This window comes from Narcine bancroftii, chromosome 3 (genome assembly GCF_036971445.1).
Source record: "Narcine bancroftii isolate sNarBan1 chromosome 3, sNarBan1.hap1, whole genome shotgun sequence".
NCBI classification, from domain to species: Eukaryota; Metazoa; Chordata; class Chondrichthyes; order Torpediniformes; family Narcinidae; genus Narcine; species Narcine bancroftii.
Genome location: NC_091471.1, coordinates 93,174,839 through 93,186,839, shown reverse-complemented (window position 1 = coordinate 93,186,839; position 12,001 = coordinate 93,174,839). Strand labels below are relative to the sequence as shown.

General features: G+C 40.3%; 1 protein-coding gene across 4 annotated transcripts in view; it reads right to left on the bottom strand.

The window, feature by feature from the left end:
- fgl1 (fibrinogen-like 1) overlaps positions 1–11,771 on the bottom strand; it is a 29,548-nt gene extending 17,777 nt beyond the window's left edge. The window contains exons 1-4 of one of the 4 annotated variants that reach the window (XM_069924551.1): positions 11,688–11,771; positions 10,536–10,605; positions 6,090–6,273; positions 1,131–1,290 (exon numbers count right to left, since the gene is read on the bottom strand). In XM_069924551.1, the coding sequence (XP_069780652.1) occupies positions 1,131–1,290; positions 6,090–6,273; positions 10,536–10,595 (404 nt within the window). In that variant the 5' untranslated portion in view covers positions 10,596–10,605; positions 11,688–11,771. Of the gene's footprint in view, positions 1–1,130; positions 1,291–6,089; positions 6,274–10,535; positions 10,606–10,782; positions 10,952–11,032; positions 11,209–11,687 lie in introns of those variants that run through there. The other 3 variants (XM_069924550.1, XM_069924548.1, XM_069924549.1) reach the window with 3 other exon arrangements.
- Between the last annotated feature and the right edge of the window lie 230 nt (positions 11,772–12,001).

Genomic DNA, 12,001 nt, shown 5'->3' with positions numbered 1-12,001 from the left:
AAACCTGCTTCAACAAATTGATTACCTCTACCAAACAGATGGACAAGGAGAGAGAGCACTCAGAAATGCCGCTAGCTATGAGTTTGCCTCCAGGTCACACCTTCTTGTAATTTTAAGATAGAACACTATTACTTCATTGTTATTGAGTCTAAATGTTGCAACTCTTATCCCGGCAGTTTTGTAGGTGTGTCTTCAATGAACATTGGGTTGCTCACATTTTTTTTAATGAATTTTAAAGAAATTATTTCCAAATATGCATTTCAAATGACCATGGAGGAGTGTTTCAAAAAATTAAATTTTTGCTTCTTTCTTGCAATAGGCCATCTGAAACACCTCCAATGCATTTCTAATGGTTCAGACCAACTATAAACAAATTAAGTGAAATTCAAATAGTGATCCTGGTCAAATTTTACATACTTCAACTTCTTAATTCTAATGAGAATGAATTGATAAAATTTCTTTAACAACATAAAGACAAAAGCAGTTTGCTTTCTGTTCTGCCAAATGTTAATATCAACAACATAATGAAGTATAATGTTGTTATGGTGCCAATAAGTAAAAGAAATATAAATTTGTATTTACATTCGTAAGTTCTGATTGTGGCATAGAAAACTGGTCCAGAAAATGCAAAATTGTACCTTTGCTGAAGCTGGATTATATTTCATAGTTGCCACTTTGATGAAAAGTGATTCGGGACAAGTTTACAAATTACCTTTTGCTGTTTAGAACAGATAGAATACCTGATTATATTTTAACACATGTTACAATTTAGTAGTAAATTTGTATATCATTATTGGTAAAACAATTACTGTAATTGTTTTCAGAGGTTACTTGATTGTAGTTATATCTCAATAAACATTTTATGCCCATAAGCTATGGCAGTTTTAGCAGAATTATAATGGTTGTAAAAGTTCATTTTGATAACAGCAACTCCAGGTTGAAGCAAATTTTGGTAAAATAATTTGGGTTATTTGAAATGGAATGGTGAAAGAAGGACCGATAATACTTGAATGGGTTAGATAGGGTATCCTCAGTGGTGGACTATAATTAATATCTCTAACCATCAGACAAATTATGTAAAAGGACTTAGAATATGTTAACTAAAGAATATATTTAAAACAGTATCAAACCTGTCAAAGTTTTCTTTGCCATTAGTCCGTCTCTGAACAACAGTCCAGCCATCACCTTCTGTCATGTCACAGTAGATGAGAAAGCTTGTAGGGGATGCCAGTGGCTGAATTCTGTAAAATCCACTACGCCTATTACCACTGTTGTAGGCCTCTGCACAATCTTCATCAAATATAGAATGTGAGAATTTACTGTTAGTGTAATTCTATGGAAGAAAGTTGGTTGAGGAGAGACAAATGTGGTAGGGGAGAAGAAGGATCAGTTATCAAAAGGAGAGCATTAAAGATAAATATTGATTTGAGGACAAGAGAAAGGATAAAACATAGGAGTGTATAGAACTAGAGTTAACTCAGTAGCCATGTTCACTAAACATAGGCCCACAGGACCAAACCTTCAATGCAAACACTCACCCTTCCCCTGGCACCGTGCAGGAATGAGCCTCCAGTGTGAACTCCAACTCTGGCCCCTACAGCCTACATGACTGAGGCTCCATTATAAACTCTCACTCTGGCCCCTCCCATCCTCCCTCTCCCCTCACTGACTTCCCCAAACTCTCCTTCTTCCCTTGCATCCTACCAGGCCTCCAACTCCTGATTCACCCCATCCTCATCCCCCGACACCCTCCACTACATTGACCCCCCCCCCTTTAACCCATGTCTGATATTTACCATCCTCTCTTGACGTTCCCCTCCTGGAGATGGAATGTCTTGTCCATCACTTTTGTATCCCTTCACCCACTCCTCAACACATTCCATGCATGCCATAATGTTGAACTCTTCTTCCGTCAGCTCCATCTCTGTGCCTACTTCTACAATGAGGATTCTCCACCTGCCACGACAGAACCCTTCTCCTGCTTTAAATCTTCTTCCTCCTGGACATCTCATTCCAGACTTCTGCCCACTCTGGACATTTATATTTCCAACTGTCGCTGATCAACCGTCTCGACCTCACTGTCTTTTTCTAATCTTACACTCTCGGAATACTCAGCTCTCCATTCTCTCTGCAGTAATCCCAACTTCACTTTCAAATCATCAGACAAGGGTGCTGCTGCTATGGTCTGGTGCATGACCTCTATCTGGCTGAACCCTGATGACAACAGACACCTCCTCTTACCTCTTCAACCAGACCCCACAAAAATTCATCAAACCACCAACTCATGCATTATCTCTAACTCATTAATTCTGGTCATTTCCTTTCCACAGCCTCCAACCTTATTGTTTCCCAACCCTACACTGCATGGTTCTATCTTCAACTCAAGATCCACAAACTCAATTGTCCTGCTCGACCCATCGATGACTTTCACGTCCATTCTTCCCTTCCCACCAATTGCCTCCTTGGCACCTATCCCTCTGACCGCAGAAAGTACTATACTTGTGTAACACCTCTTCCTTCATCATCATTTGGCCCCCTGAACAGTCCATCCAAGTGAAGCAACACTTCACATGAATCCACAGGGGTGATCTACAGCATCCAGATCTCCTGTTATGGTCCCCTCTACATCAGAAAGACTGGACGCAGACTGAGATTCATTCAACACTTTCATGCTGTCTGCTGCAAGAGTGGGGCTCTCCAGTGGCAACCCATTTCAATTCCTTCCATTCTCATCCTGACATGTCTGTCTATGGTCTCATGTGTTGCCACACTGAAACCACCTCCAAATTGGAGGAAGAACACCTCATATTCTGAATGGGCACCCTCTGACCAGATGGCATTAACACAGACTTCTCTGGTTTCTGTTAGCCTCCATCCCCCAAAATCTCCTTTCTCCCTGTCTGCTTTTTTGTTTATAATTTGAAGCGCTCAGGCCTGAAATGTTAGTTACATATCTTTAAATCCTATGGGTGCTGCAAGACCTGCTGAGTTCCTCCAGCATTTTTGTATTTTTACTACCATGTACCATCACAGCATTTCCAGGCTTTTATGTTTCACTCTTACCCACCTGTGCTTACTAAGGGTCAGATGTAGAGGGTAACATGAACTAATTCTTCATGCTTAGAAGCCAAGTTAAATGAACCCTCAGTGGTAACCAGACAACTGGGATGAACCACTGAGCTCCTGCTGCCAGTGTATCAAGTCAGCCATTGATAGGATAGAGCTATGACTTCATTTAAAACTAAAGTATTGTGCCACATTTTTAAAATGCTTCAGTTATTCAGAAACTATTAATATCTCTTAAAATCCCTTTAAATAACCAAAAAATTAGATTTGCTAAACATAAACATAAAAATGATTAAAACTTGAAATAGTTAATAATTGTTTAAAATATTAAAATAAAATGTTAAAAGGATATAACTTACCTTTATTTTTCTAATCTCCAAGCTAGGAAATCTTTATTGCAACAATTGAGAATTCTGATCCAAGGCCAGTGGCTGGCAAATGTCATTCAGCTCATCCCAGACTTATAGGCAACTTGATTTGGCCAATTGAATGCAGGAACATGGAAGTTCTCTCAATCAGTAGGAATGAAGGGGACTGGGGAACTCATAGGTTGAGTGATAACTCTTTCTATGGGAACAGGTACAAATGAACAGAGATGGGTGATAAAAATGAACAAGTGTGTCATGAGTAAGGGCAGGAACATCGGATGGAATAAATCCCATCATCAGAACCGACTGGTTTGCCTAATTTTCCAAAGTGAAGAAGAGACGATATCTGGATGGAACAAGGGGATACAGGAGGCAATTCAGCTACCAGACTATGCTGTGCTATTCTGAAAGAGATATCCAAATATTCTGATTCATTGGCTTCTCCCTGATGCCCATTAATTATAATCATAAAATAATGCTAATAGATGAGATTACAGGATAACACTTGGTAAAGCAACACTCACATCCTTGTTTCATTTTAAATTCACAAGGAGTTCAAGAATAAATAGATTGCAATGAAGAACACAGGGACTGTAAAAGACAACAGCCAAAGAAGTACACCAACTGTGGTATGCTAAGGACAGACTAATAATGTCAAAACTGTTGAATGAAGACAAAACATTTCCAGAAAATGTTAAATGAATCAGCTTAATAGTGATGAGAGGAAAATGATGGCATTCATAATAAAGGAGAGAATATAATAATGTCTGAAAATATAAAGGATAATAATGGATTATCATTGTGGATTGTAGGAAATGTCATTTATCTTGATTTTTAAAAGGGATATTTGATATGGCTATAAAGAGCAAGGATAGCATCAGAAAATGTGAACTCCAGGATTAATTGGACAGAAAGTAGAGACACAGAATAAATGTTAGAAAGTGGGTTGGTGTGTCCAGCGACAATCGGTGCTGGAACAATTGCTGTTCATATTTACATTGATAATATAGAATTTGGAATCAAGAAGAACATTTCTAAAAAGGCACCAAATGAGTGTCAATAGGTCAACACTAAGGACTGCAAAAAATGACAGGAGTACATCCAAAATGGACAAATAATAGGCAAATGAGGTTCAACAGGAATAAATGTGAAGTGGTATATCTTGTAAGGAAAAGCAGGAAGGTCACCTGAAAGTCTGGGTGGGGTAGAGGAACAAAGAGATCTCAGTGTAATGCACTATACATTAAAAATCACACCACAGTGTAATGAAGTCAAAATAAGAACAAACTAAGGAACGACAATTTAGTTCTAAAGCGAAAGAATTCAAAAGGAGAGACATTATGCTCAAGCTGTGTCGAACCCTTGGTGAGACTACACTTCGAATACAGGGTACAAAGCTAGTCGTCACATTATTAAAAAGGTAAAAGGTACTGGAAAGCAGGCTAAGAGCAATGTCACAAAAATATAAGGATACATGGAAAGATTGAACAGACAGGACTTTCTTTCTCTTGGGTTACTGTTCTTAAATTATTGTCGGAAAGAGCATAACTAAAGACCATCAATATAAAATCATCACTGAGAAATCTAATAAGGAACTCAGAAGAAATATTTTTACCCAAAATTGTTGAGAGTAAGAACCTTCAGCCAAGAAGTGGTAGAAGTGAATAGGAATTATGCATTTGAGGGTAGGCTGAAAAAATAATATAAAGAAGGAATTTGAGGCGGCATTGAAGGATTAAGTTATCAAGTCAGGAGGAAGCTTGAGTGTCAGTTAAATGCTGGTGTGTACAAGATGCATTGAATAGCTTCTTTCTACACTATAGATCTTGTGTCTTTGCTATGACAGATTTTGTATTTTTGATTTCCAATACAACTGGGACCATTGACACTTGAACAACATACTTCATGAATTCTGTTTACAAAAACACTAGAGCCTTGAGGCCACCAACAGATAGCAATGGGACAGGATGGTTTAGGTCACCAAACTAAATCATGTTCATTAGATTGAAATATCTTTCACTACCTCCTTAATATACATATATACACACACACATACATATATATTATATAAGTATATACTACTCTGTGTGTGTGTGTGTGTGTGTGTGTGTGTGTGTGTGTGTGTGTGTGTGTGTGTGTGACAGACATCTTTTGATATATAAAATAAGACTGATATATCTTAACCTATACCTTCTTTAGATTTCTTATAAATTTGGATGACTTATTATGGCTTCTGGGAGATAATTAATCAAAAGACATTGGGTTACATACTGATTTGCATCAAGGCCTTATGGAGGACATTTTCCTTTATGTACTGTACATGTGTAAGCGAATTATCGAATGTGTAATGGATACTCCTGACAATAGCTGATTCACAAAATTAAATTTGCCTGACTGACATAATTTGAAAGGGTATGTCATGACTCTTCACTCCAATGTGTGACTTTTTCCAACCAGGTCACTAGTTTTGTGTCCAGATGATACCGAACTGACAGTGTTTAATTTGAAACAACCTCTTGTTTTTTTTTACATCTGGTGTTTTCTATTTGTAACTTTTCAGAATGTGTGATCGTTAAGTGATAACTATTTTCAGCACTTTTGTCTTTTGTTGCTTTATGCCCATAAATATTAAATGTTAAGTAAGTCATGTGTAACCTGCAAAGTATTTTCTTCCATCCAGTTTGTTGAGGGTTTCATCATTTTCTGAAGCATCACTGCTCTGCAAGTTTTCCCTCTCTCTCAAGGTGCGCTCAATCTGATCTTGCAGCTGTTTAATCCGAAGTTCCAGAGCTTTCACCTGTGCCCTTAGCCTTAGTTGTTCGTGTTGACAATTAGTTGCCTTTAGAATCAAACATGACAGTATTGAGGATACATAAATTAATGGAAATGACCCAGTTCTATAAAGTAAATTTGAAAGAAAGGCAGCCTATTACCCTAAAATCAAAAATGAAATAACTTGCATTTATATATTGATAATTTTACACACACTGCACATTCTGAAGTTCTTCACAACAACAAAAAAAAAACCAGATAATCCTGGGGACACTCAAAAACTTTGGCAGCATCTGTTGAAAAATAAATATAAAGTATAAGATCCTGGACATTTGATCAGAATGAGGAAAGAGAGAAAAACAAGTTAGTTTTCAGTAGCAGAAAATATGGGCATTGATGAGTCACTTTTATTTTATTTCTATTGTCTGACCTGCTGTGCACGTCTCCCAGTCTCATAAGTAAGTACAAAGAAGCATAATGCGATTGTTACTTCCCCATTTGACTAATTTTATCAGAGCTGTTCCTTTGTTCTACCCATCCCTTCCCCAGTGTAGAAAAGGTAGTTTTCAGAAGCAGGAAATCCTCAAGATTCCCTTAAGGATAAAGGAATTTTGAGGATTTTCTCTGCTACTGAAAACTAATTTGAGTTTTTCTTTTTCCTAGTTCTGACAAAGTGTTCTCATCACAAGTTGTTAACTAATTCCCTTTTCCACAGATGCTACCTGACCTGCTGGGCATTTCCAACTGTGGTGATACACCACTAGCCTACAGCAGGGGGGAACCTGTGCACCTGCAGAAGACCACTGAAGGACAAGGCAACACCTGGCCGGCTGTCAATCAGCCGACCCGAATGAACCAAGTCCCTCCCGGTCGGCTGCCAATCACCCTCCGGGATATAAGCTAGATCCGGCCCCTCGAGGTCAGTCTCAGAGCTTTGCACAGCACTCTCACAGGCAGCTCTGTGGAAGTTTATGTAGAATAAAGCCTGTTGGACAGACTATGTTTTGTGTCTGTTTTCTGCTCGATAGCGCATCACATCAACATTTTCTGTTTTATTTCACATTTCCAGCATTTGTCATCTTATTTTGATTTACTGCTTTATTTTTTTTAATTTTTAATTTTAAAAAAATAGATATTTAGCAAGGTAACAGGCCATTTCAGCCCACGAGTCCATGCCACCCATTTTACACCCAATTAACCAACACTCCTGCTATATTTTGAATGGTGGGAGGACACCGGAGCTCCCGGGAAAACCCATGCAGACATGGGGAGAACGTTCAAACTCCTTACAGACAGCGTGGGACTCAAACCCCAGTCCCGATCGCTGATACTGTACATTCATTACACTAACCACTATGCCAATTATACCACCCCTACACCAACTATGCCACTCGTTATCAGCATATATGGAAATGCTGTGATTGATGTTGTACAAGGAATAATATGATATTTTTCCATGTTGACAATCAATTGGTGACTTCAGATTCAATGATAGACTTTGCAAATGCACAATTTCTTTTCAACCTGCCATGAACAAATTCAAAATATATTGCAAAATGATCAACTAGATGGAGGTAATTATATATGTACAAGGTAATCTTTTCCTCAAAGCTATTCAATGTAAGCTTAAATAAAGTGTTGTGCACACAGAAGACCTCATTGTTGTAAGTCTTGTCATTGTTGCAGAATAAAAAAAATGTTAACCAATTGATTTACTTCATGGTCAAGTTTTGAATTAATTTCTAGCTTCATCTGTTATTTGGATTGGTTACTTCTAACAATTGAATAATTCAAATTCTCAATGCAAACAACAGCTTTGAAATATCCACGTTAGTCTCTGCTGGCTTCAGAAAAATTAAATGCGACATTGAAAAATAAGTAAAAACAATAAAAGAAACAAAAATTCATGTGTTTTGGAACATATCAAGAAAAATTGCGTAATCCCATGAATGACAATAAACATCTCAATGTTTTACAAATGGAATGCACTTCAAGCATATCAAAGCAAATGTTTTGTATAGCTGTGTCCACCTAACAGAATTTTGATTCTTAAATTGATTAAACTCTGAATTTCTGGAGAACTAAAACTTTAAACAAATAACCCAATACCAAATATTAGACAATTGCCTTGTGGCATTTGATATATTTTAGCCTAATGTCAACAATTACCAATGACAAATTTTATTAATTTATTGATGGCTTTCTTTTGCTGCTATTTTCACACACATCAACCTTTTTCTTCATGTTAAAAGATAAATTTAGCTCTTAAAACTCAGAGGAAAATTTTGCTAGGAAAGATGTCAAAAATTAGACATCTTACCTAACTGATGGTCAAGATTGGTTTTTTTTGTAATGGCAATATATATTGAAGTCAACATTTTATTGTCCAAGGTAATGAAGAGTAAGCTCAATTTGCCTGCATCACATTTATGCTAACCCAACTGTTCTATGCAGAAGTACAGATGGTTGTAGGGCCACAGGTCAACACATTCTGGGCTTCCAGACCTTCATTCTGAAATATGAAGCAGGCTGGAATTCTGTTGCAGGCACATCAGAGACATTTATGATCAACAGACTAGGCTTTCTGGGACTACTAGCTATTGGAAGGCCATCAGAGAGTTCCTTGTGCAGGGCCTTAGATATTGTCACTTGTAGTCTGTTTGCTGCTCATGTATTACTGCACCACAGGGGAGGTCTGCAGCTGCAGTATTGGTGAAATACTGGAAGTATTGCAGCCACAAAGGGAAGTACAGGTGCAGGCTTTCTGTTAGAAGCAAACTCAAGGGTTAGACTATGTCTGTAAAATCAGATCCCCTGGTGTGTCTAGAGCCACATATGGGGCAAACTCAGTAAACTTCGTGATCTGGTCAGGAAGGATGCTGACAAGGTTTTACAACATCCCAGAAGTTTCATGGTCACCAATGCAGCTGCCAGCTATTTAGTACAGTACCAGCCCTACAGTCCATGATGTTGTGCTAACTGATGTAAACTGACTCCACCATGAATAAAACCCTTCCAAGCCTCACAGCCCATAATCCTATTTTTTTTTAATATCTATGTGCCTATCAGAATCTATTAAATATCCATATTGCACCAGCTTCCACCATCACCCCTGGCAGGCATCCACCACTCTCTGTGTAAAAGATTTATCTCCAACATCTCCCCTAAACTTTTTTTCCTCCACTCACCTTAAACAGAAATCCTCTGATATTGGCCATTGCCCCCTTGGGTTAAAGGTACTGGCTGTCCACCCTTTCTGTGCCTCTCATAATCTTATATCTCTCAAAGAGAAAGGCCCTAGCTTGGTCAACCTTTCCTCTTAAGATGTTTTGCAATCCAGGCAACATCCTGGTAAATCTCCACTGCATCCTCTCGAAAGCTTCCACATCCTTCTTATAATGAGCCTACCAGAAATGAACGCAATGCTCGAAGTGTGTTTATTCCAAATTTATTTAATTATCCAGTTTTATATTTCCCAGCTGCCCTATTCGGATTTGAATTCACTTTCCCCCATGAACATTCTTTTGGATACTGATCCTGACATTTAGCCACTGCACTACTGAGTGTAGAAGAATGAAGGGAGATTTGACAGAGGTATTTAAAATTATGAAGGGGATAGACAGAGTGAATGTCGGTAGGATTTTTCCCCTGAGGGTAGGTGAGATACAAACCAGAGGACATGGGTTAAGGGGAAAAGTTTAGGGGGAACATTAGGAAGAACTTCATCATACAGAGAGTGGTGAGTGTGAAATGAGCTGACAGCTGAAGTGGTGAATGCGGGCTCAGTGTTAACAGTTAAGAAGACTTTGGACAGGGACATCAATGGGCTAAGAACTGGGTGCAGGTCAATGGGATGAGGCAAAAAAAAGTAGTTTGGCATGGTTTAGAAGAGCTGAACGGCCTGTGTCTGTGCTGTTCTACTACCCTGCCGATAAACCTTGACACTTGCTCAAGGTTTTAAGTGAAAAATCATTCCTGGCCAGTTTTGCCTGCACAACCAATCTCGACTGGAGGGCTTGACAAAGTTGCTCCTCAACAATGTGGTCAATCAGAATGAATCATTTCCTCGCAGGGTCTGTGACTGCAGGGAGCGCAGGATTCAGACCCAAGTTGTCCCAGCTGCACAATAGAAAACATCTGGCGAAGCGCAGCTTTCCCTTCCCACCCAGCCTCTGTTGTGCAAAAGCGACACTTCTACTTTCATGTTTGTTCTAACATTTGAAATCAATCGTTGGCTACTTCTCCTGCTTCACAGCCTGTCTCTTCACCGAGAGACGATGAATTCGCGGCGGTGACCGCGCCGCTTTGTTTTGTTGTTCACTCACTCACCGAGTGGCAGGAGTTCACCAGCAAGACGCACACGAGCAGCGAGATCCCAGATCGCAACATTTCGGAATTCCTGTTGGGGAAACACAACACTGACACAAAACAAAAAGTCATTCCAGAAGAAGACGGAGGTTTCCGACCTCAAAATAAGCCCACGCGATTAGAGCAGCTGAAATTAACACAAAGGCTGTGAGAATAGGACCCCCCCACCACCACCAACTCCAAGCGGCTCCCCCAGTCTCTTACGAACCAGAAGAGTTCGGTTGTTTGGAAAGTTGTTGATTTTTGTCTCGGGTGAGTCGGTGATCAGGAATGTTTCCAATGAGTTGGTTTCCAGAGAGAGGGAGAGAGAGAGAGAGAGAATAACCCCCACAGCAGCCAGCAGGATCGTGACCAGGAGGGGACTGCGCTGGCTCCAAGGAAGGGAGACAAAAGAAGATCGCGGGCTGGCTGCACGGATTAACATTTTGGACACGCGGCGGGGCACCGTTAATTCTCACTTCAGGGCTGCTTGACAAAAAGCGACAGCAGATGCGGGAACCCGGAACAGAAAACACAACAGAAGCCCCCCCCCACCCCCGGAATGCTGGAAGAGCTCCAGCGGGTCCAGCAGCATGTGGGGGTGCCAAAACGTACGAGCCTCGGTTCCAGGCGCCGCGACGGGACCAAAAGAGCAGAGGACAGATTACAAGTAGCAGGTTAGGGGTGGGACAAAGATCGGCGGGTGATGGGTGGGTGGAACCAGATTTGGGGTGCGGGGGGGGGGGGATGTGGTTGGGGTTCGGAATAAAGGGCAGGGGAGAGGAAGGAAATGGGAAAGGGGTGAGACCAGGTCCTTAACCAGCAGTGGAAGAGGGAGGTCAGTGAGACACTCACGGAAGCCCTGTGGTTGCGGGGAGGGAAACTTGTTTTAAATAGGTATGTCTTGAAAAGAATTTTGGAGTAGACCAGTCGTAGAAAGTAAAACAAAAAGATGAATATGTTGGAGCCCATGTTGAAACCATCTTTCCTGATGAAACGGTGACTGCTTTTTTTTTTCAGGTCACTGAGTGACCTGCTGAGATTCTCCAGCACTTTTGTGTACCGGATTAGAACTCACGCCCCTGGCTTTCTCCTCCCACATATGTCTGTGCACCTAGGGTTTTCTTTCCTTACCATCATTTCTCCCACATGGTACCTGATGCACGATCAATGACGCAAAGACTGAAGTTACTGGAACTGAAAGCTTTTATTAGCAAGAGATGGACGGCATCCCTTGTGTTGCTGACTCTCCCTGACCTGGACTCGAACTGGGGGCAGGCTTGTGGCATGGCAGCCTTTATGGGGGATAAAGGGGAGGAGTCACGAGCCGACCAGTGAGAGCAGGGTCAAACATCAAAGGTCATGTCATTTTCATACACAATAGTGGTTTCACCACAGTATCATCTGCCCATCACTTAATTCCCCCTTTACCCCCAATCTGGGTTCCA